The 26030-nt window shown below is 34.5% G+C and overlaps 2 protein-coding genes and 2 long non-coding RNA genes across 13 annotated transcripts; 2 read left to right on the top strand and 2 right to left on the bottom strand.

The window, feature by feature from the left end:
- Positions 1-471: 471 nt before the first annotated feature.
- On the bottom strand, positions 472-3784 carry LOC109174505. 3 transcript variants are annotated; one of them, XR_002053078.1, is made up of 7 exons: positions 3447-3784; positions 3184-3283; positions 2524-2595; positions 1718-1816; positions 1560-1633; positions 1049-1456; positions 472-645 (listed from the first exon to the last, which is right to left on the bottom strand). It is a non-coding gene; the product is annotated as an uncharacterized LOC109174505 (long non-coding RNA). The 3 variants fall into 3 exon arrangements; XR_002053077.1 differs by lacking the exon at positions 3184-3283; XR_002053079.1 differs by lacking the exons at positions 3184-3283; positions 3447-3784 and adding an exon at positions 2797-3031.
- A 3885-nt stretch (positions 3785-7669) lies between these two features.
- On the top strand, positions 7670-11691 carry LOC109174367. 2 transcript variants are annotated; one of them, XR_002053070.1, is made up of 7 exons: positions 7670-8066; positions 8142-8282; positions 8795-8912; positions 9631-9798; positions 9894-10005; positions 10099-10222; positions 11117-11691. It is a non-coding gene; the product is annotated as an uncharacterized LOC109174367 (long non-coding RNA). The 2 variants fall into 2 exon arrangements; XR_002053071.1 differs by having other exon boundaries at positions 9551-9798.
- A 455-nt stretch (positions 11692-12146) lies between these two features.
- Positions 12147-13699, top strand: LOC109174499 (E3 ubiquitin-protein ligase MIEL1-like). 2 transcript variants are annotated; one of them, XM_019323734.1, is made up of 7 exons: positions 12147-12296; positions 12397-12440; positions 12617-12657; positions 12762-12844; positions 12970-13049; positions 13129-13240; positions 13357-13699. In XM_019323734.1, exons 1-7 carry the CDS (start codon positions 12252-12254, stop codon positions 13468-13470), a joined length of 519 nt encoding a protein of 172 aa, XP_019179279.1. In that variant the 5' UTR covers positions 12147-12251; the 3' UTR covers positions 13471-13699. The 2 variants fall into 2 exon arrangements, with proteins under 2 accessions (XP_019179279.1, XP_019179278.1); XM_019323733.1 differs by having other exon boundaries at positions 12157-12296; positions 12958-13049.
- Positions 13700-16512: 2813 nt separating this feature from the next.
- On the bottom strand, positions 16513-24784 carry LOC109174617. 6 transcript variants are annotated; one of them, XM_019323860.1, is made up of 7 exons: positions 24452-24565; positions 21019-21137; positions 20419-20937; positions 18063-18171; positions 17381-17985; positions 16811-16975; positions 16513-16713 (listed from the first exon to the last, which is right to left on the bottom strand). In XM_019323860.1, exons 3-7 carry the CDS (start codon positions 20562-20564, stop codon positions 16518-16520), a joined length of 1221 nt encoding a protein of 406 aa, XP_019179405.1. In that variant the 5' UTR covers positions 20565-20937; positions 21019-21137; positions 24452-24565; the 3' UTR covers positions 16513-16517. The 6 variants fall into 6 exon arrangements, with proteins under 6 accessions (XP_019179405.1, XP_019179407.1, XP_019179408.1 ...); XM_019323862.1 differs by having other exon boundaries at positions 20419-20934; XM_019323863.1 differs by having other exon boundaries at positions 21019-21172; positions 24452-24541.
- Positions 24785-26030: the final 1246 nt, after the last annotated feature.

The following is a 26030-nucleotide window of genomic DNA, read 5'->3' as shown; positions in this document are numbered from 1 at the left end:
CGTTAAAAAACAAGTTAATTTAACAAATGTTGTATTAAACTTTTAATTTAGTTTTTATTTGTACTAATACCATTTGAGGTCCTCCGATTATAATAGTTCTGTCGCGTTTAGTCTTATATTTTCAAATCAAGGATATGATGCTATTTTTTAAAATTGTCATTATTGATTGTTTTACAAAAATTGTAGGGAACAATGAATCAATGATAGCGCAAGTGTAGGCAATAATGTGTATATCTTCCCATAAATATCATTATCCACCTTAAATTATGAATTCTTATTTTAATTGTAAATATTTATGTTCATAATTTTATTATAGCAAATCAACATATAATTATTAAATAAAAAAATTTTAAAAATAATAAATTTCGTATTACCTTTTATATATGAAATTTAATAAAATTAATAATTTTTAATAATATAACATGATTTAAATATTTCTAATATTTAGTCCGTGCATCGCACGGGTGGCATACTAGTTATAACAAATAGTCATAATAATGTATTTGTGGGCTATTTTGCCTCAACTCGTTTGCATTTGAACTAATTTTGCCTCAAGTCTTACAACAACAATGGTGCGCTCAAATAGTAAAACCCCTGCTTATAATCTCGCTTCCAACTTCGGAATCACAAGCATCTGCCTGTTGACTGTCAATAAAACTCCAAAATGTTTTAGTATAATCTTAAGACATACAATTTCCAGGCTTAGAATTCATCAAATGATCTATCAAATTTGTAACAGAGCAAGGAGAAGGGTGACATCTACTGCATATGAATTGTCACATAAAATGCTCAATGCTCTTGGATTTGGTTTCTGGTTTGCTGAATTATCAATTGTCACATCTAAATCATCATAACAAAATCTTAATCTTAAGAATAATAAATAAATGCATGAATTCATCAATGGCTCAATGCTCTTCATTCATGATAACAAATACGCAATGAGAAACAAGATACAAATGGTAATTTGAAAATAAAAGCCAGGAGAAACAAAAGAAAATTAGGAAAACAATTACAAACACCCACCAGAGCAAGTGTTGGAGAAAATTACCTCAGCATCCGCGAAGTCATTCGATTGATAGAACTCTCTTCTTAAGTTATGTGGTTGTCTTCCCGTAGCAGTTTCTTCTGGGATAATTTACCAACAAGCCTTGAACCGGTGAGTACTGTCTACATCTTTTCATAGAAGCTGCTCACCATTAATACACTAAGAATAAAAACATATAAGCAAAAGTTGGCTTAGTGAAGCCCTTCATTTCACCTATTTGAGTGTTATTTGCTGTGTTCATTACTTTCATCTCACACAAATATTACCACTAAAATCAACCTTTCAAGAATTAATATAAAAGAATGAAATAACAATAATTTCACATGCTTGGAACTTCTGTTAGGTGGAGAAAGTGGGTAATATATGAATGCGTATTCCTATATTCCAATTGATCAAGTTTGTCACGGGCACCTGCAAGAGCACGGGGGGAGTGCAAGTTAAGTCAGACTATCTAAACATATTGACAAAAATCCATTTAAACATAATTTAATGGAAATGCATGTTTTTATTATACCTCCCCCTGTACATGCGGGTATATATCAGTTCGATAATATGCTGTTGACATCAACAATACTCCTTGTACATAAACTAATAAATACTCAGTTAAGTTATCATGGAGCAGTAAATAAAATGTCAACTCATTACGTAACCCATAGGAAAAGAATAGCTCACCTAAGAGAAAAGTGTAGCAGTTTGGCAAGTATCAACCATTATTAACAGCTCCTTGAATTTGAAAGTTTAACACAATTGAGAGCTGTGAGCCACCATGCCCTGCCATAGAAATTTATATGGGGGTAAATAAATCTTTAAGAGAGGAAGTTGAATATGGGGTTTACACCTTTGACCTCCAAAATAGAGTCAAAAACTTATGACACTAGATTTCAAGGTCTTTGGATACTCCCTTTCTGTTAGGTACTATGCACTTTATTTTTAAAACTTATAAGCATATCAATCTTCTGCATGTTTAGCTATTCTAGTAGTGAGTTCATTACTTTTCATTACCATAATGAAAGGGTCAAAGGGATATTGGATAATAATCAGATTACTTTTTGCATATTTAGCACTTATAAGCATGCCGAATTACCAATCTTCTACATGTTTAGCATACCAATCTTCTGCATGTTTAAGCAAACTATTTTTTCCCAGACATGACCATGAAGACTAAAGCTGACATTCAGTACTTAATAATAAATATGTAGTGTCTCTCATGTTTTTCTTCTAATTTAGTTACCTATTAAAAAAGAAAAGAAAATCACCTTGCAGATTATAATGCTATCATGTTACCATGTATCCAATTAGCATGACAGCCAAATATAATTTACCAATCACCACAGAAATTCACAAACCATCTTACACAGTTACAGAATTCCCTATAGAACAATAAGACACAATCTGTCTTTAAAAAATCATTTCTCATGCTATCAAGGTCACAAATTAATAAATTATTGTAAACACCAAGATCCTGTAAAATAATGTACCTTTCAGGTAAGAATCACTGCAATCTGTATCGTTGCTGGATGAAATTTGCAAGTCTTTTAAGTTTATAAGACCTGAAATATGGGTAAAATATGAATGGCTTCAGTATTAGCTATCAACAAAAGAAACCTAATTGCCCTTTCTAAAATGTTGGAGCATATCTTATTATTATCCAATATCCCTTTCATTATGGTAATGAACTCACTACCAGAATAATACCTAAACATGCAGAGGATTGGAATGCTTATAAGTTCTAAAAATAAAGCACATAGTACCTAATAGAAGGGGAGTATCCAAAGAGCTTGTAATCTAGTAGCATAAGCTTTTGACTCTCTAGCAACACCACATCCTAACCTGCTCCGATGAGCGCGTGCACGCATGATATCCCTAGCTATGCTTCCCCCTACCACAGTTGCTTTCATAGAAATACATGTTTCTGTTTTTACTTTTTAGTATCATAGTGAAAAACCCAAGAAGGCAGAAACCACACTTTCCCCTTAATACGTTGTCCTCTATGTTATTATCAACCCTTTGCTAAAATTGAAAATAAAATCACCAAAATAAATTGATGTAGCATAAATCAAGAAGGGCCTTTAGTTTCAGTCGATTTGCCTAACAATTTAAGTGCAAAAGTGATATGTCTACAGAGATCTCATACTAACATGGTAAGGCAATAAAAGCATCTGAATGGCTTGCTATATCTGCTTTTCTTTGAAGCACATCTACAACATCGTACACTTCTCCTACTATTTCACTAGTCAACTGTAGAAGAAAGCAATCAAAGCATCCCAGAAAGAATAAACATTAATTATATCCTACACGTTTGAAATTAGGTTGCAAATTTGGAGATAGTGCTGCTATAAGATGGCACAAATTAAAATCACAAGTCTGTAATTCATAAAAGCCCTAATTTACAAAAACTTACGATGGCAGCAGCAATAGAACGGGCTGGGTGGCGAGGCTGGGCGACAAAGAGGTTTCTGTGCGACGACGGAGGAGCTGCTGGGGCTACTGTGGGACGACGGAGGAGCTTTTGTGCGACGGCGGCTGTTGTGCGAGGCTGGACTTTCTTGGCGACGGCAAGGCTATTGTGCGGCAACGGAGGAGCTGATGGATGATGGCAGCGTGCTGCGCAACGGAGGGAGTTTTTGGCGACGACGCTGTAGTACTAAGGGTGTAGACGACAATGGCGGTAGGGAAAGAGGTCAGAAAGAGGGCGCCCAAAAATAAAATTTGGGTGGGAATTAAAATAATTTGAAGATATAAATAGTGAGAGTAATATCATCTTTTGAATCAATAGTGAGAGTATATTTTTAAAATAAATATAGAATTAAATTTTTGTCACTATATCATAAATTTTTAGCTAGAGTAATTTTTAACCATCACTAAAATTATGTAAATAATACATTTAGTGAGGGGTTTTTTACCCGTCACTAATTTTTTGTCACTAAAAGTTGTTTTTCTTGTAGTGCATAATGATCATATAAAAGAGTGACCAGGTCCCATATACTTTCCCCAAAATTGGACCAAACATATCTACTGATACTCCTTGACACTAGAAGTGTAGGATATCTATTGGTATGTTTGAAATAAATAATTATAACCATATTCCTAATAAAATTTGGACAATTATCCTTAGTTTCATCACTTTTTAAAATAGATAGACTAAATTAAACAGAATAAATGTACAATGATTAAATTAAACAAAATACTATAATACAGAGACTCCATAGATACTTTGACTTACATCCTAACTTTGAAAAATATATGTTCACAAAATTAAGTTCCTCTAGATATGATTAATTGATTTTTTTTTTCTGTTCCCTTAGGATCAAGAACACAAACAATTCAATAGAAGAGCGAATTATTTTTTTTAATTTTTTAAAACTTAATTGCATCCTTATCATTGAATCGAAAACGACAGGGTAAACAGTCGGTGAAGCAAAACAGTGACATGTGGTTAACAATTGCCTACGTAGTGGTTATGATATTCCATTTTCCTTCCACCATATTAGTTAAATTTGGGCATGGTGACGTGTACGGAGGGTTATTCACCTGAAAATATCTTTATCCAATAAGTTCAATTATTGGGAAGATTAATCATAATAGAATAGCCTCAAAATCATTAAACGTGACAATAGAATATATTTATTTGGGCGGTTTTAAGATGAGGATCAATCAACCTTCTCAATTATTGATATCCAATTACTTCACGGAGGCAGAAACCAAAATTATTTTCTAATTAACTTGATTATCAATTTTTAAACCAACATATATCTTTTATGTCATATAATCACTGCTATTAAGTCTTAATGCTAAAATTTTTTATCACCTAAGGAATAATTCTCATATGAACGGACTTATATATATATAAAGTCGCGTTCAATTTTGGTGCGAATGGCGCGTCCCGATGCAAAAATGTGAACCAATTAGAGTGTCCAAATTTAAGTGCACATATAGTTATAACTAGGTGCACCTAGGTGAAAGTAGGTGCACTTATAAGTGAAAATATGTGCACCTGATCAATGTTAACAATGCAAAATTATATGCACTTGTATGTGAAAGTAAAGGCAAAATTACATGCACTTGTATATGAGAGTAGATGCACTTGTAGGTGAAAGTAAAGGCAAAGTAGGTGCACTTGTAGGTAAAAGTAAAAGCAAAATTACATGTACTTATAGGTAAAAGTATGACACATGACACGCATTGATTGGTTGGTGCACTTGTAGGTGATAATAGGACATCTCATGACCTCCCATATGTTAGAGTCACTATATGCCAATCTTAGGATTTTTTATTTTTTTGGAAGAAAGGAGGGATGAACTGCATCTTAGAATTCTTAGTACAAGTTGCTTGACATATGCGCATATTATATATATATATATATATATATATATATATATATATATATATATATATAATTTGAACTAAATAAAAAGATGTGTTCAAATCAAGTTGGAAACCTATGCATAATGCATGTTTCTTAAGTTAATTTCTGTTATTTTCATGCTGCTTGTTAGGTTAACTTCTTTTTTTGTATTTTGTTTTTATTTATTTTAAATAGCGGTTCTCTGTGATTCTAAATGCAAATCAAGTTGTGTTTGTTTGGTTAACTTCCTAGATTTTTGTTGTAGTTATGTGCTGCTGAGTTTTGCATTTAATAGAGTAACTAGTATTTGCACTCGTGCGATGCACGGTCAAATAATATAGTATAAAGATTAACTGTAAAAAAAAAAAAGTATAATAGTATATAAATTAATTATTAAATAATGACTAACATTGAAAATGTATTACGCATTATTGAAATTTTTTTTGTATACCGCCTTTTTAGTTAGACTCACAGATGATACATTACTCCCACAAATAAAATTTTTTATCCCCTTAAATTATTTACGCATCAGACTGCTACATACATTTGACCATAATTAAAAATGACCATCTCAAAAACAGGGATATAGAAAAAATTCTAAATATAATTTTAAAATTATATGAATTTAGTACAATAATACTAAATATAGTACGGAGTATAAAAAATATAAGAATTTAATTCATATTATTTTTCAATTTATAAAAAACTTAACCAATAAATAGAAATTATATATATATATATATATATATATATATATATATATATATATATATATATATGTATATGTATATGTATATGTATATGTATGTATGTATATTAAAAATTACAAAATATAAAAACAAAGCAATATATAAATGTTATTTTATAATATTTAATATACAAATATACTACTTAATATAATAAATTATTGGACCCAAAATTTATTTATTTCATTTTTTTTCTAAATAATCTGGTCCAATACTAACTCAATAATGCAATCAATAACCCGAACCCAATAAAACTACATATAAAATGTTTTCTCCTAACCCTCTGCACTATATTTTACATAAAAAAAGAATATTCCCTGTATATTTATACATCAATTTTTATAATTTCCAACCCATTACAACAATGTTATTTTATAATATTTAATAACCAAATATACTACTTTAATAATGCGACTACATTACATTGTAATTGTAATATACTAATATCTATTCATATACTTTCCGCCTCCACAATCTTTCAAATGAAAGTCCAACCCGGGTACCATTAGACCACATAGTCTTGATAAACATATACATAATTTAAACTTTATATTAAGCACAACCACAGTTGGGATTAAACCTCATCCCATATGTCTGTCCCTAAACCTAAGTAGAAAAGGCGCAAAATGCTTTGCCTTCCTCATTTTTTCGCTCCAAGATGCGCAACTATCTCCTTTCCTGTATGTTGCTTCGTTCCTAAACCCTAGAATGACACCTGTGTGATGCACAAACCACTTATTAGTAATATTATCGGGAAGTTTTATATAGAACAAAATATCTTTTTTTTTTTAAGAAATAAATTGAAATTTATATGATAAAAATGGAATTTTATATATGTTTAATAATTTAATAATTTTTTAAAAGAATTGACATGAATTACCATATCAATTCACAGTGGAATACGAAGTATTATAAATTTACAAATTATTGATTAGTTGTTGATATAAAACATTTACATATTTTTTTTTTGAATGCTACTAGCTCTATTACATTGTAGTATCTGTTCATATACTTTCTCAACCTACTGAAACACAAAGAGCTAATAACGCCTCCACTGAGGCTCGAACTTACAACCTTCCAAATGGAAGTCCAACCCGGGTACCATTTACATATATTTATAATATTATATACATATATTTAATATCAAGTATTATGCAATTTTATTTTCCAAGATATATTAAAAATATTATACTAATTTATTTATCAAAACATTTATACTTTTACCAACTATTTATTGAACTAATTTATATAATTAGTACAATTAACTATTTACAAAAAAATTATTATAATTAAAATATGATTTACTATTTTTAATATAATATAATTGTATTTATGTAATATACTAATAAATTTTCACTATAATTATAATTTATAATTATAATGTTTATAATAATGATAATAATAATAATACAAAAAATACTAACTGAAATGTCTTAATAATAATAATAATAATATAATATTATTATTAATTAATATAAATATTAAATTAATATTAATTAATATCTTCCCCATTTATGCGCTAACCCATTTCATCCCAATTTCTGCACTTCGTCTTCTTCCCTAAACCGACAATCCATCCACACTCCACAGAAATGGAGACGAAGCCATAGAAAATCAAAAGAGCACCTCACTCCGTAATCCATCGGTTCAACCCAGTCTTCTTCCCCATTTCTGCCCTTCGTGGTCGTCTTCCTCGCAAAGCCATAGACGACCACTCCGTACATAGAAATGGATACAAATCCATCAAAAACCAAAAGCTCACTTTACCCTGTAATATCTAACACCAAATTTAACTCCAATTCGCACCTAATTAGCTAAAATAATCATCGTAAACCAATTATTGCAGTCCTTCGTACCGTCTTCAACATAAGTTGCATCGAAAGAGAAAACTCAACATCCATAGCTATACATAGGCTGTCTACATCACCTGGTAAGTTTCAATTACTCTTTAATTAAATAAATACCTAACTTTAATTAAATAAAAACCCTAACTCTTTATCTACAGATCTATGTACACCTGAGAGTGAAGGAAGAAAAATAAGAGTTGAAAGCCATTCCAAAGATTTGACGGTGTACATATAGAGCAATCACGAAGTCGAAAAGTTCCTCTCCAAAAATCCCAAAATCTAAGACAAAATTGATAAAGGTAAATACATTATGATAACAATTTTGACTCAATTCAGTTAAATTGGGTTACACAATTTTACACTTGCATTACCTAAATTGTCTAAGTCACTAACGATATAAATTCATGAAGGACTTTACTTTGTTCCTTTATAAAATTTCAGCATCTCTTACTTTTGTTTTATTTTTAATTGAAGTTAAATTTCAGTTAGGACAAATACATTTATTCCTGCTGTTATCTGATTCAGCAATTACATTAAATAATGATGTAATTACATTATCTGATTCCTGCCTAATAAACCATATTTTTTTTCTCATTAAATAATGATGTTGAGATATATATCCAGGAACTAACATTTGGTTGTTTTTTATAACTGATTTTCAGTTTTCCTTGTTTCAACTTTCAGTCTTTTATTCTTTATTTTATTTTTTTTTTTGTTTTCCATTTCCGTTCTTTATTGGACCTGTGTAACAAAATGTTATTGTCTTTGTAAACTGGGTAACTAAATGTTATTGTTTTTGTAAACTGTGCAGGCCCTATCTGGCCACACAAGTTCCGTAGAGTCTATAACTTTTGATTCAGCTGAGATTTTAGTAACTGCTGGATCTTCATCCAGGTTAATAAAGGTGTGGGATCTAGAAGATTCAAAAAGTAAGTTTACCTTTCAAATTAGGTTCTTCAGTAAATTAATTGCATGTGTCTATCAAGTATGAGATTCAAAAACTACAACTTGACTTCTAATCTGTCTATTATGATGCAGTCAAATGAAAATCTTTAAATTTAGGAATATTTCAAAACAGGCAACTTGTATACTTGAATTTATTCTTCTAAAAGCATGATTGTTTTCTAACACCTTGTATACTTGAATTTATTCCTCTAAAAGCATGATTATTTTTTAAGTTAATTCCTGCAATGGTCCTCCGACTATATTAATTTTCCAAAATTAATTCTCGACTTTTAATTTGGACATTTTACGTCCCTTGACTTTCAATTTCTTTCCAATTGAGGTCCTTTCGTGAGATTACGGAAAATTGGACTTTAAATGAAATAGTAAATTAGTTATTTCATCTGTCTAATGTATAATTCTTCGTATTTCTTCCTTGTATACGCGACTTCGGACATCAAATTCACTCTTAATTCCTAAATCCACTCGAAGAACAAAATTCCATTAGGCACCAAAATTAAAAAATTATAAAGTTGTGCACCAAAAGTGATAGAACATCAAAAGTCGGAGACCAAAAGTGAAATTATTAATAATTCTAATACGGAGTAATAATAATAATTATTAGACGTGCACGCGGCCGTGAGCCTTGATATTATTTCAAGAACAGTTAATCCATTCTCTCTCTCCTATATTCTCTCTACAAAGGATCTTCGACTCTCTCACCGGTCGAAGATCCAGCGGCTCTTTCATCCGTCTTCATCCGTTTCGCTCGTCGTCCTCAATCGCTCCTAAATCAGTCATCCGTCTTCGCTGCTCCTTCCTCCGTCTTCGCTCGTCGTCCTCGATCGAATCACCGGTCTTCGTCCGTTTGAGGTAGTGAGGATTTCGTTTTCATTATTTGTATATTTGAAATTTCGATTCTGATAATTAAGTATTAAATTTCGTGAACTTTAAATTCTGATAATCAGCCAGGTCGCTCCATCATCGTCTTCGCTCGTCGTCCTTGATCGCTCCTTCAGTCATTCGTCTTCGCTCGTCGTCCTCGATCGACTCACCGGTCTTCGTCCGTCAGAATTTGAGGTAGTGAGGATTTCGTTTTCCTTATTTGTGTATTTGAAATTTCGATTCTGATAATTAAGTATTAAATCTTGAACTTTAAATTCTGATAATCAGCCAGGTCGCTCCATCATCGTCTTCGCTCGTCGTCCTTGATCGCTCCTTCAGTCATCCGTCTTCGCTCCGTCTTCGCTCGTCGTCCTCGATCGCAATCACCGGTCTTCGTCCGTCAGGATTTGAGGTAGTTAATACAAAGAACACTTTTTTATTCGCTGATTGTGTCTCTCCCTGCAAAGAACACTTTCCTCTACAGGAGGACTTAACTCATTATTTTTTCTCATTTAATAATGATGTTCCCCATGTTTTCTCATCGGTTACTGTTTTTTTAGATTTATCATAGTTATTTCAAATAGGTGCAACATAAAATTTTGTTTACAGTCCAAATATGCATATGTTAATACAATTTTTATGTAAATGATCTGTAATTTTTATCCCTATTTGAAATTTGAAATAGGTGCCCCAAAAATCCTTGTTTACAGTCAAAATGAGCATAAGTTCATGCAGTTTTTACGCAGATGAAGAATCATTAATTCTGATGCCACATTTCTTTAAATATCTTAGCAGATGAATAATCATTTTTTTAAAAATCAAGTTCCAAGCTGGATTAATGATGTCAATGTTAGAGTAAATGATGTCTAACTTTGGCAACAATTTCGAAGGTCAATCCATTTTTGGGACTCTTGATTTTTTTTTTCCAGGGCTGTAGGCTGTAATACATTTTTTTTTATTCCAACAGTTACACTTTTTTAATGGTCTTTATTCATATGAATTTAAGTGATTTTTTTTACTTACAGAAAAGTTGATCCGATAACTGGTCCTATTTGGTAAATTTTACCAAGTTTTAGTGTCTTTATCTGTTTACCCATCCATATCCTGATTTGATTTATGTGATTTATAATTGTGTGAAGTTATTGTATCTATGTGAAAAAGGGGTATAGCAATACTGATTTGGGTAAAAAAAAAAACTTGACTCCTAGTAACGTTATAGCTTGATCGGATAAGTGGACCATTTTAAGAATTCATCGCCAAGGTCCATCCTAAAGGATTTCGTTTTCATTATTTGCGTCTTTTGCAGTTACCTCATGGCTAATACGCAGGATTCTGCTGTGTTACGGCGCCATCTTCAGGAGTTAGAGCAAACCGTTTTAGCGGAAGGACGGCTGTATAATGACCTGATTGTTCAACTACACCAACTAGATGCAGATATTAAAACCAGTCAAGATCAGTTGGGTACCTTAAATAATGATATTTTGAATATGACGCTTAAGAAAGCTGCTTTAAGTACCCAACTAGAAGCGGAGACTATTGAGGTTCAGAGGACAGCTTCGATGAAACAAGCTTTGAAGGACAAAATGGGGGAGGTTGCAAGCTTCATTCAAACTGCCTTTGAGTAGCCTATTCTGATGTTAAATACATATATGATGGCCTTAACTTTTTTGAGATGAAAGCATTAACTAGTTCTTATGTTTTTCTGATATAAGAATTTGCACTGTTCTCAGCTTCTGTAGAGGTTACTTACATTCATTTTGGTGTGACAAAGTTTAGATGCCCTAGACAAAGTGATCAGTATTTGTTCTTACTTTTTGTTGAACAGCTATAACAAAGAATCTGAACATTCTCTTATGATTTGCTTTTGCAACTTAGTTCTTTAGGACTACAACTGAAATTTTTATGCATGTGAACAACAAACAGCACCTGTAACTCTTCTGAGTAAAATTCGTATGGATGTGAACAACAAGAAACACCGACAAAACTCTCACGCATGCAAAAACAAGAAGCTAAATTCGACAAATTTTACCAAATATACCAACAAATGCACAAGTATACCGACAAATGCGACATTTCACTCTTTAATCCTTGACTACTATTAATTTTACCAAATTTATTATTTTTTGACTTGCTAAAAATCAACCATATCAGGTCCACACTTTGGACTAGACTTGGTCAATTCAAAAATTTGAAGGACTAAATTCAAAAAGATTGATTAATTGATGACTAAAAGTGGAAATGTCTCTATAATTGAGTGAGCAAAACTGGAATTATTTCATATGGAGTTACTTGATTGAGAATGGTTCCTTGATCCATCATCTCAAGGGAACTCGCTCTCTCTGACACTCTTTTTCTGCTCTTGCTTCAACCCAATCTCGTTTCTGATGAAGTGATTATATTGTTACCAGGCTCAACAAGTTTGCATCAACTGTGGTGTTTGCATGGGGAGATATTTTTGTGAAACATGCAAGCTATTTGATGATGACGTAAGTCAGGATCTTAATAGTAAACCTAATCAATGTTCTGTATATTTTATTACCTTACGAAAAGATGCCAACTGATTGCTATTCTTTTTTCAAAATGCAGACATCTAAAAGACAGTATCATTGTGGTGGATGTGGCATTTGTCGGTATACTTGTGCTTTTTAAGCATTAATCTCCATTTTCAAATTAATATAATAAATAAAAGATTCTCTTTCATCTCTTCTCCATTTAATTAGTATTTGACTACTTCATAAAATTCATTTTTCATATGCAGCATCATGTTCGTTGAGAAACTTATGCTCATACTTGTTCTTGTCTACAGAATTGGCGGAGAGGAAAATTTCTTCCACTGCTCTAAATGTGGTGAGTATTAGTTTCTTCCCAACTTTCAATCACCTTTGGCAGTGATATGATAGAATAAAACATAACATGATGTTATCTTACACTGAAATGCATGTATGATCCAGGATGTTGCTATTCAATCATTTTGAAGAATAGCCATCCTTGTATTGAAGGAGCAATGCACCATGACTGCCCTATTTGTTTTGAGGTATGAAAAGTAGCGAATTATCTCTCCCCCTAGGTGATTTGTGATTTGATATATTAAATCAGATCAGTTTCTTCCTTTCTTCTTCAAACCTGAATTAAAATATTAATTGACAGTATCTGTTCGAGTCAAGAAATGATGTTACGGTCTTGCGTTGTGGCCACACTCTTCACAGGAACTGCTTAAAGGAGATGCAGGAGCACTACCAGTAAGTTATGGTCTATCTATAATGTATTGCATTTTCATTGGTAGCATATAGTTTAACTTATCCCATCATTGTGCAACAGATACACTTGCCCCATTTGTTCAAAATCAGTATGCGATATGTCAAAAGTGTGGGAGAAATTTGACGCCGAGATTGCTGCAGCACCTATGCCAGAATCTTACCGGAACGAGAAGGTGATTACTATTTTCTTGTCTTAACCCGTCTCCATATCATTACTGTTCTGTTTTTCTATATTGTAAGTTAGTTAATTTTGTAACGAATGCTAACTAACACCAGTATCATCTTTAAGGTTTGGATTCTTTGCAATGACTGTGGAACCAGCTCAGAAGTTCAATTTCATATCTTTGCTCAGAAGTGTCCTAGTTGCAAGTCTTACAACACACGCCAAACAAGAGGGAGATAGATAAATAATGTATTAGATGGGACTAAAAATGGGATTGCACCAATCGCAAGATCTTTGCCAATTCTCATTCACTCGTAAAATTGATGGGAAGCACTGCAGTACGTAGCAAGGACTTGTCAACTGCCTCCTTCAAATGGCGCTGCAAAAGATAAGAATTTCTTTTGAATTGGCAGTTTGTACTTGATATTTCCCACGATAGTAGAAAACCTTAAGTTTGAGACTATTTCTTATAAAAACTCTATGATGCAATTTCTCTTTTCCCCTAAACTTGTTCACTCTGAGTACGTATTGGTGATTCAAGCTATGATATAAACCCCCTATCCTGCAGTATTAGTTTGAGCCAATCAATAATAGACAATTTAGACTGATAGCTATGATATAAATCCCTTATTCTAACCGTATTAGTTTGAGCTGATTAGTAATAGACAATTTAAACTAATTTTTAGTCTAAAAAATTAATATTCTCATTATTAAAATTTAATTATATGACCACCTATTTAGAATAGTAACTGATGTGTCATAGTTTTTCTAATTGTCATGATTACATGTTATTTAGACCGTCTATTTCGACTCCAAAATAAAGAATAAAGACTAATCCCTAACTTTGTTGATTGTGGCACTGTTCTCTTTCACTTTTTTTTTTTTTTTTTTTAAAAAAAAAAAAAAAATTCAGACCACTGTGTTATAGGAGTATATGTTCATAATTGTAAGTTCATAATGTCAGAGCTCTGTGTTCATAACTTCATAACTGTACATTCATAATTGCATAATTGTACATTCATAATTCTGTAACTGTACATTCATAATCCAATAACTGTAAATTCATAATTTTCGAAACTCTATGTTCACAATTTTAAAGCTCTATGTTCATAATTTTATCACTATATGTTCATAATTGTAAGTTCATAATGTCAGAGCTCTGTATTCATAATTTCATAACTTACATTCATAATTGCATAACTGTACATTTATAATTCCATAATTGTATATTCATAATGCCACAAACGAATAACGCCGTTAACGGCGAGACAAAATCAATTTTTTCTTTTTAACTGGAAGGTCGCATTTTCCCTTAAAACGACGTCGTTTTGGACTTATTGTGGACACGAGTCCACAGCATAATTTGCCGCAAATTATGCTGTGCAACCGAATGCACCATGCGCATGGTGTATTCGATGCAAAATGACGTCGTTTTGGTTTAAAAATGCGCGTCTCACTTAAAGAAGAAATCAAGTTCGATTCCCGGCAATAACATTTTTATATATCCACAAATTCATAACTATATATCCACAGTGAATGAATGAACTAAATATCCAGAAATTCATAACTATATATATCCATAAATTTATAACTATATATCCACAGTGAATGAATGAAGTAAGTATCTACAATGAATGAACTAAATATACACAATGAATGAACTAAATATCTATAAATTCATAACTATATATCCAGAAATTCATAACTATATATCTAAAATAATGTTATTGTCGAGAATCGAACCTGATTTTTTTTTTTTTTTTTTTAAGTGGGACGCGCGTTTTTAGTCAAAACGACGTCATTTTGCATCGTATGCACCATGCGCATGGTGCATTCGGTTGCACAGCATAACTATTGATAATTTGCGGATATAAGCTGGCTGCTCGCCAAAACCACGACAAATCGTCTTAAGTTTGATTGGGCCCTATTAATACAGCTTCATCCCGGGGTGTCAAACATATATATCTGATAATATCATCGCTTACCAAGAGGCGATGAGAACAAAGAAATTAAAGGCCGGAAGGGGTATGTATATGGCGATGAAAATAGATTTAGAGAAAGCATATGACAGGTTATCATGGAGTTTCATACGGGAAACTTTAAAATTAGCTGGGTTGGTGCCGGAATATAATGAACTGCATTGAGGCCAGGATCCAAACTCAGGATTCTTTGGAATGGAGAGCGAACAGAATGGTTCAGTCCTAGCAGGGGGTTTAGGATTTAGGCTCGGCCACCTCATCGTTAAACAAGTCTCGGAAGGCAAATGGAAGGGGATACGCATGGGCAGAGGGCCAGTGTTATCGCAGCATCTATTATTCTTCGCCTAGGAGTCTTTTGCGAGAGTTGAGGTCAGAAAGTGAATTTGCAGAAATCTTGTATTTTCTTCTCCCAGCCCCAGGGAGTAGACTATGACAGCATGGAGGCAATAACAAATCTGACCTCGTCTTGAAGGCATTCCCTCAATCCATGGTAACCAATCCTGGAGCGCATCAAATCTCGTCTTGAAGGCTTTAAAGCAAAATGCATTTTTTTGCCAAAGCAACACTAAGTGCTATTCCTTGCTACACTATGCAAACGAATTGAAATTGGCTACCTACAGGCTACAGGGAGGGCTCTGTAATAAAATTGATAAAATCATAACAAGGTGGTTTATATGGGGCATGGTGCTGAGATGGAAGAAACCTCCACATGGTTTTGTTAAACTTAATACAGACGGGTGGGTGGGTGGGTGTGTTGCCATAAATAAGAAGACGTGCATGGCAATTGGATCTCTGGGAGAATGCAATATTATATTATTGAAGCAGAAGCATGCAATGGGGAGTCAGTCTTAGATGGTTTAAAGCTTGCTGGCTGCTCAACAAAAATCTTAACTATAACAATACACTCAACACTCAAAAAAATTAGTGGGAGCCCTTCAAGAAAATAAAATAATGCCGCGGATGCACTAGCCAAGATGTGTTTGAAAGCCCTCCAGAGTGTGTGGAATCAATGATCAGCAAGGTTTTCCCAGTTTTACGAGGGGCTTAGTTTTCCCGGTGTAATATTGGGGTAAACCCCTCCACAAAGATGTAAAAAAAAAAAAAAAAAAAAAAAAAAAAACGCCAATCAAAAAATACTCTCCCTTCACTCCATTAGCATTAGAACAAGCACAGGAAGCTGTTTCTATGACTCATTAGGTTGAGTGGTTTTCCACTCCCCTTTCTCCCTTCTATAATCATTGATTTGCTGAGGCTTAATATACCTGTTTAATTAGTTTCCTTACCCTTACCCCAAAAGAAAAAACACTATTACATGTACTCAATATCTTCTTCTCTTTGTTCCAAGATTATATTAGCCATGGCAAGTCTATAAGCACTGGACCTCAAATTCCTAACAAGCACATAGATTTCCTTACTCCGCTTAATGGATGGAGCCCTCCATTGATCCTCTCTTAGACAAGCGAGATTGATTGCCTCACAAAGCGCCACTGCAACACCTTTTTTGCTGCACGAACATCATATCCAAATCAATACAACATACATAAATGCTTGGCAAGTTGCGACAGAAAAATTCCTTTATGAAAAATACATTTATTACTGACCTTCCTTGTACAAATCCTGTTGTAACAAAACCAATTGGCAGCCTATAAGAGTCTCTGGATGAAGGGTCAATAGGGAGTTGACATTCCCATTTTCCATCTTGCTGCACAAAGTATGATCTCACCAAAGATTCAGTTATTTGAAGTTCTCTGTCAGGATTTTCGAATCTGCATTCCACAAAAGGTCCACTAAGCTTTAAAATATTCAAATATGCATACAATCATGTATAAATCCATGAAATAAATTAGGCACATGGCACATTCTTATAAACAGAGCAAAGATATTTCAAATGTAATTTAAGATCATATATCACACCCATATTAATGGAGTATACTGTTATGCATCAACATATTTCTAGGATCACTTTCAATGTCAATTATCTCACTTAATAGGTGATTTCCATTCCCTGTCGTAAAGGAACATATCCATCTACTGGCATTGAATTTCATTTTATGTGCCCCTCCAGTTAGTTGAAAATATTTTTATTGGTTAAAGCAAATAACAATGCAAAATTTAAAATGATTAAAAATGAGAGCCATCTAAAAATCTTTAAAAAGCCAAAATGTATTTACCTCTGTGTCCACAACAATATATCATCAACATGAGGTGCACAAACCACTGCTCCTCCTTCAAAAAGGCCTTTGCTGTAGGCATGCAGCAATACTCTTACGAAACACAAATTTGGTCCATAATATACACGATAGATGACCTTATCTGAGTGCTCATTCACCATTTTTTCGTCTTTAATGAAGTTAGAAATACACTCCTTCCTATTTGGAAATTTGGGAAACAAAAGCAAATGACTTCCATTGATTTTATCCAAAAACTGACTCAAAATGTAGGATGTCCTTGCTATAAACCCCACAAAGGGAATATGACAATGATCATCTGCATCTGGACTGCATGTTCTACAATCACTGTAATCCACTAAGCTATTTTTTGTCCTTTCTTTTGCACTGAAGTCTTTATATTGCGCTTGATAATTTCTTTCCACAAATGATTTTTTGTCAAGAGCAAGGTGAACACTGTTCCATGGAGGTAGAATTGGAACTCCAAAGGGTCTCATGGAAGGAGGATTTCTCTCCACCTTTTCATCAGCAGCAGCTGCTTCCATTTTCATAAAACATGAATATGAATTGCAGTCAGGAAAGTCAGAAGGAAAGTATGGCAACTCAGCCTGCAAAGGGAAAGAGGAATTAAAAGGAATATCAGAAGACCTTGTAAAATCACTGGCAAAGGAAATTGTGCACTTACTTCACATGCAATCCATTGCTTCTCTCTAAGACCAATTGCATGAGCACCATTGGTGATGAGACTAATCCAAAAGACCTTGACCCAACTTAGCGGGAGAAGGATAGACCACCTACAAGAATTTTTAAAGACTATTAGGTATTTGAACAGTTCAAACTTTTAAAGAAAAATGATTGACCATCATTTCAAGTTCTTTGGTAAATTATGATTTAAATCACAATGAAAATCAATCAGCTAAGAACCCAGAAATGGTTAACAAACACCATTTGCAATTTGTTGAGGATTAAATTCAAAAAAAAAAAACCACAAGAACTAAGAAATTAGTTGAACAGAAACTTGAGGACAAATATTAAGAGTAACAGAATCTAACATCATAAGAGAAGAATTAAAAGTGTGCAAACATGAATGCAAACCCTTGCATCAAACTAAAAGATATGTGTTCTGCATAATTGCATATTGCACACTACCTATCATAGTATTTGTTGAATAATAGGAAAGTTGTCTTAGTTTCCTTTTCTTATTAGTAGTTTCCTATTCATATTAGGACTAATTTAGTATCTAGTTTAGTATATATAGAGGTCCATAGAAGTATAGAATGGACATTAAGAGAGACAATCTATTGTACTCTTTCATTATAATATATTCTCTATATTCTCTTGTTCTTTGGTTATCACATATTTTGCTTCCGCCTAATTGGCGGGTGGTGGTTATTCTCCACCCGCCAGACCTATCAATCCCTCAATTTCAACATGGTATCAGAGCCTACTTTCCTAGGCTGTTTTTCTTCAAATATTAAAACCCTAATATAAACCCTAGCTTTCTGCCGCCGTTGCCGCCACCGGAGGGTAACCACTGCCGCCACTGTTTTCTCTCGTTCCGACGCACTTCTAGTTGTTGTTCAAAGCAACTAACACCACAGGCTTACTCGGAACCTTGTCGCGAGCCGTCGCTTGAAATCCGGTCGCCATTCACCGTCGCACGCGCCCACACGCACCACCACCGTCGTCGGGAGTGCTTTCGCTTTTCCGGCCAGATCTCCTCTTCTCCAGTGATTTTGTGATCTCACCTCCTACACCAATGGATTCCTCTCCCTCTTGCGACCTTATCTGGAAAATTTCATCGCTTTCCTCCACCGCCGTCGTCCTCACGCGCCGCCGCCGCCGTCACGCGCCGGCGACCTTCCTCACGCGCCGGCGCGTGAGTCTGCCTCCGGCGAGATTTTTTCAGATAGTTGTTTTGCCCTTCTTTCAACTTTTTGGTGAAATTTGAAGGCTTCTTTGGGTTTGTTGCCGAACATTTCCCCATGGTGTTTGTGTTTTCGTATAACCGTGTTTGTTTCTTTATCTCCGGTATGCCTTATCTCATGGATGGTCAGTTTTAGCACTACTATAAAGGCCTTTGATTATTTCCCATGTTTCAAGTAAGGGGGAGTGTGACTATCTACAATTGGTGTGCTATCATTTACTATTATTTGCTATTTTATCTACAATGGGCTCCCTTTGCTATTCTTTGCTCCCTTTCTGCCTCTACCGCTCTCTTGTGTTATCGGGAGGTTGTTCATGTTTAACTCTATCCTTGGTGTGTTCATCTTCATTCTCGAGGTTCATGTTCAATTCTGTCCTCGGTGTGTTCATTCCCAAGATCGTGTTTAGCTTCGTCCTTGGTGTCTTCGTCTTTATTCCCAAGGGTCCTTGGTGTCTTCGTCTTTATTCCCAAGGATTGTGTTCAGCTCCGTTCTTGGTGCCTTCGTCTTCATTCCCAAGGAAGGGTCAGACATAGCGCAATCTCTTTTGAAGTCATCAATCCTCGAGTGCTTATATTGTTGTGATGGTGTTCGTGTTTTCCCTTGGTGCCTCCATTCCCAAGGATGTTCGTGACAAGCTTTGCCCCTGGTGTGTTCATTCCCAAGGGTTGCATTATCCCTCCGAAGCCATCTCGCATTGTTATCCTCTAGTTGCATTTAATTTTCACTTGTAATTTTGAGTGAGGTAGAGTGCTTGTTTTAATCCAAGCTTGGAACTTCAGATGTTCCAGCTTGAGGGGGAGTGTTAAATAATAGGAAAGTTGTCTTAGTTTCCTATTCTTATTAGTAGTTTCCTATTCCTATTAGGACTAATTTAGTATCTAGTTTAGTATATATAGAGGTCCATAGAAGTATAGAATGGACATTAAGAGAGACAATCTATTGTACTCTTTCATTATAATATATTCTCTATATTCTTTTGTTCTTTGGTTATCACATATTTTGCTTCCGCCTAGCTGACGGGTGGTGGTTATTCTCCACCCGCCAGACCTATCAATCCCTCAATTTCAACAGTATTAATGTATTATACTCGATAAACAAGTAAAGGAAATTCACCTTCTGATAGAAGATTTATGTCCGTAATTTTTTATGAGCAGAAGTGGACATGATCTTGGACGCTGCATATTATTTGGAGTATTTGATGCCCCAGAAATTCTATCACCAATCCGGAACAACTCCATTCGCTGATTGTGTCTCTCCATGCAAAGAACACTTTCCTATACAGGAGGACTTAATTCTTTGTCAACATGCCACAAATCCATGCACTCAGATGATTCACAACTTTCTTCAAATTCTAAGCATTGACGTGAAAGTAAATTGCATTCCTCTTTAGGATTTTCTACCAAACCACCATGTCCTTTTATTTCATGTTCTTTATAAGGTTGCATTCCTAGAGCATTTATATCTGGAGCATTAGCAATACCTTCCTTGGTAAAAGTACGAGGATCAACAACGGTAAGGGAAACAACTCCAAAAGAAGGAATCTGATCTTCCTCAAATATTTTCACGAATTGACTTTCACTGTCACTGCCAGTGACAGAACACTTCTTGAGCAGGGATGATTTTTCTGCACTGCTACATAGGCAAGGATACCACTCAGCATTTTGATCTAGACATTTAGCTCAAGTAGAAGTTCAAAGTCAATAATTATCTCACCAGGTAGCAGGATGTAATGCCTTTTTAAGGACCTGAAGTGTCCTAGATCCTATCACTTCTAATTTTGCAAGCCGATCATCAAGGGAGATGCAACTAACTGTGCAGGTGCTGGCATTCATCTGATGGTTAAGAACAACAGAACTAGTGATCTATACTGCAGAAACAAAGCTACCATAAAATATAAATTAACTCAAATATAAGAACAGAAAAAAATTACTGGTATACCGATCCAAACATTTTTTAAAGGAACATAGGAATGGAGAATATCAGTTATAACCATTTAAGTAATTACAATATCTAACGAAGCAATTATTACACTGTTGACTCAAAGTATTTTGTCAAAGTTATGTGCAAAAAGAATTCCAGTTCTATAAAGGAATATCAGTACTAAGAGGAATAGTTATTGAAGAATACTAGTTCTAAGGGGATTTGTTGTTGAAGATTTTCTAGTTCTATTTTGATTAGGAATAGTTTGTTATTCACGAATCTGTTAGGAATAACTACTATAAATAGGGGATGTCCTTTATTGTAGACCTTAAGCATTCAACATCTAATTGTGAGGTACGAGAGTCTTTGAGAATAGGATACTAAATTCCCCTAGAAAGTAGTACATGTGTTTAGGTTTCAATAGTTTGGTAGGAAAGATCATTCTATTGTGTAATCTCAGGTTCCAAACAGTGTACTTTAAATATTGAGCTTTTAGTGGATTTAGGCAAGTTCTCAAATTGAGAAGTGCCTCGCAGATTAGGGTTGTTTGCCCGAACTGCGTTACAGATCGTTTGTGTTACAACGTCAGTTTCAACATCACTATGTGCTGCGCTTTACAAATTTTCAATTGGTATCAGAGCCAAACTGCTTAAATTATTAGCAGGATCCTAATGGAGTTTCCCAGAGAAGGACTGTCAAGCACCAGCCCCCCTGCTCTCTTTGGTACAAATTTCTCCTACTGGAAAGCTAGAATGAAAATCTATATTTTGGCACAAGGAGAAGGAGTTTGGGAAGCCGTTGAGAAAGAATGGAAGAATCCAGTTGATGATAAAGGTAATCAAAAACCTAAAGCAGAATGGAATGAAGAAGAGCGAAGAGAATATAATTACAATTCAAAAGCAATGAATGCCATATATGGAGCGGTAAGTGAAGATACTTTCAAACTAATCGCTACCACTGGCATAGCTAAAATTGCATGGGATATACTATGTGATCATCACGAAGGAAATACTTCTGTTAAGCAATCCAAGCTGCAAATGATACAAACACAGTTTGAGAATTTAAAAATGGAAGAAGATGAGGATATCTCACAGTTTAGTGCAAGAGTTTTAGGGATTGCTGGAGATGCGTTTAACCTAGGCGAACCTATTCCTGAACCTAGGCTCGTCAAAAAGGTCCTACGTTCCTTACCTGAGAGATTTATGATAAAGGTTACAGCCATCCAAGAAAACAAAGATCTAAACACCTACAAACTCAGTGATCTAATGGGAAATCTTCAAACATATGAGCTTGAGATATTGCAAAAAGGGAAAAATAATGACAAAGGAATTGCGCTCCAATCAAAGCAGAAAGAGAGTCCAGAAATTGATACTGAAACCATGGAACAATCAATTGCTCTCCTAACAAAGAATTTCAACAGAGTTCTCAAAAAATTCAACAAATTTAGAAGCAAAAGTGCTTCAATCAATCAAGGGAACTTCCCAACTGGACAAAATCAATATATTTCAAAAGGAAGGGAGAGTCTAAAACCTGAAGGAATTCAGTGCTACGAGTGCAAAGGGTTTGGGCACATCCAGTCAGAATGTCCAACATATTTTAAAAGAAAGAACAAAACATATGTGGCAACACTAAGCGATGACTCAGATAGTGAAGAAGACACCAACACTAATTTCGTAGCATTCACCGCAAATCATGAGAATGACAACGAAAACGAAAATGATATGCAAGAACTGCTAGAGTCATATACCCAATTGTATGCTAAATGGGAACAAATCATCAAAGTGAATCTAGAGCTCATGCAAGAAAATCAGTTTCTAAAAGGTGAAAAAGATAGAGAAGAAAAGCGCCTCAAAGAAACTCAAAATGAATTATTAGAATCTAAAAACAGAGAGGCCAAACTGTTACAAGAAATCAAGGCACTAGATGGAAGGCCTAGATCTCCAAATCCAGCGTCCAGTGAAAGCCACTCTTCTGAAAATCCTGAGGTGTCACAACATCACTTTCAACACCGAAGGAGAATTAGATGTTATTACTGCCACAAATTGGGACACATAAAGGCATACTACTTCAAAAGACAAAATGATCTCTATTACAGACAAAACAACAGAGATTGGACAGTACAAAGCAAAAATAACAGCAAGAAAGTATGGGTAAGAAAGGATCAAACACAAGCTGTTGCGTATACCTCAGAAACAAGCCAAGAACAAAGTGTTTGGTATTTTGACAGCGGATGTTCAAGACATATGACAGGAAATCCACATTATCTTGAGAATATCCAGTACAAAAATGAAGGGCATGTCACTTTTGGAGATGGAGGAAAAGGACAGATTATCGCAAGTGGTACCTTGAATGTCCATGGACTGCCCAGATTACCAAGAGTCTTTTTGGTACAAGGACTCAAAGCAAACCTTATCAGTATAAGTCAACTGTGTGATGATGAACTCAAAGTAGAATTTTCCAAAAAGAATTGTAAAGTCTACAACCAAAAACATGAATGTGTTATGATGGGGAAAAGATCATCTGATAAAAGCTACACATGGGATAGTGATCTAACCTGTCATTAATCTACCATCAATCAAACACCACTGTGGCATCAACTAAGGGGGAGAAAGACAGAGACCAAGGTGTTTGCCAAAAATTTGACAAAGGGGGAGAATGTTGACTCAAAGTATTTTGTCAAAGTTATGTGCAAAAAGAATTCCAATTCTATAAAGGAATATCAGTACTAAGAGGAATAGTTATTGAAGAATACTAGTTCTAAGGGGATTTGTTGTTGAAGATTTTCTAGTTCTATTTTGATTAGGAATAGTTTGTTATTCACGAATCTGTTAGAAATAACTACTATAAATAGGGGATGTCCTTTATTGTAGACCTTAAGCATTCAACATCTAATTGTGAGGTACGAGAGTCTTTGAGAATAGGATACTAAATTCCCCTAGAAAGTAGTACATGTGTTTAGGTTTCAATAGTTTGGTAGGAAAGATCATTCTATTGTGTAATCTCAGGTTCCAAACAGTGTACTTTAAATATTGAGCTTTTAGTGGATTTAGGCAAGTTCTCAAATTGAGAAGTGCCTCGCAGATTAGGGTTGTTTGCCCGAACTGCGTTACAGATCGTTTGTGTTACAACGTCAGTTTCAACATCACTGTGTGCTGCGCTTTACAAATTTTCATACACATACGAAAACCTAGAGTAATAGTTTAGAAGATAGAGTTCAGTAGCTTACCTGTTGTATACAGGCAGACTGTAAAGCCTCAAACCCTTCTTTATGAGCTGAAGCATGTATGAAAATCCATAGCCGCCTAGAGGAAGCAAAGTCATCAACTCTGTTTTCCCTCTCACATTCATCTTCATTAGAGACCTTAACGTTGAGACCACAGAACTTCCGAGGTTGCCACATATAGGTAACGGGGGCGATGGAAGAAGAGAAGGGTACACCATAATGATGAAGCTGCAAAAGTACACACAATTATCGATTATCATAAAAAATAATTTCCTGGGGGAAAATCATGAACATAGGCAACCTACCATAGCATTACCACAGATAGCACCTGAGAGTATGTCCAATTTTGGGGAAAGTATATTGAACCTGGTCACTCTTTTATAATCATTATGATCAATAGGTATGTTTGGCAGATTATTTGCTAAAATCGTAAATAGATTATCTTTTGAACTTCTAGTTCAGTTTAACTAGTACATGAATTTAAATAATGAAGATATTTTCATTTTATGAAATTTCTTAACATTCTATTAAATTTGAACTCGTATCTCCCCCTGATGTCGAGAAACGATCTTCATTAATTAAGTATGCAGTCAGCGTATCGAAGGATATGTATTGGTCTCCTATCATGTGCTCTTGGTATTAATTAATCAAGAGACAGAGACTTCTTTGTAGCCTTTTTAGAGGTACGTTGTGGTGGTGATATATTGAAATAGACTGCGCACTATAAATAATAACGCATATAGGGAAATGTTTATTTTGAAATCATGTACTATGTGAAAAAGGGGGTATAGCAATCCTTGAGTGATTGATTTGTGATTTGCATTGAGTTAGATTTGGGTAAAAAAAAAAAAAAAACTTGACTCCTAGTAACGTTATAGCAATCATTCGGGGATTGATCGGATAAGTGGAGCATTTTTTGTCAAGAATTCATCGCCAAGATCCATCCTAAAGGATGACTTAGAGATTTAAAGTCTGTAATCTACCTTCTGAGCAAATAAATATACAAAAAAAAAATGAGGACTCTAAATTTAAATATCGTATACCCAAATCTCATGTCAAAGAGTTTCTATAGCAGAAACAAGCACTATAAACAAGTCATAGAACTTTAAATAAGTCGATTATGGCCGAAGCTCTATCGAGGTGGAACAGGGACATCTTCGGTAATGTCTTTCAAAGAAAGAAATGTTTATTAGCAAGGATTGGAGGGGTTCAACGCAGTTTAGCAAGACATGCACGTTCTGACTTAATAAGATTGGACAGGAAGCTTCGACAAGAACTGGATGAAACCTTGTACCATGAAGAACTAATTTGGTTTTAGAGATCGAGGGAGGATTGGATCACGTCCGGAGATCGCAATACACGGTTCTATCATGCTGCGACTTCAGTAAAAGGTAGTAAAATCAGAATTAAGGCTCTGAAAAACAAGGATGGATGCTTGATTACGGATGAACTCATGCTGAATGATCATGTCCGTGATTATTTTATGGATCTCTTTACAGCTGAAACTACACTGGGTTCTCAGCCCTCTATGCAAGGTCGTTTCCCTATGCTTTCTGAGTCGGAATGAAAAGAAATCAATGCC

Source organism: Ipomoea nil, unplaced genomic scaffold (genome assembly GCF_001879475.1).
Source record: "Ipomoea nil cultivar Tokyo-kokei standard unplaced genomic scaffold, Asagao_1.1 scaffold0642, whole genome shotgun sequence".
NCBI classification, from domain to species: domain Eukaryota; kingdom Viridiplantae; phylum Streptophyta; class Magnoliopsida; order Solanales; family Convolvulaceae; genus Ipomoea; species Ipomoea nil.
This window is presented reverse-complemented; position numbering and strand designations above follow the sequence as displayed.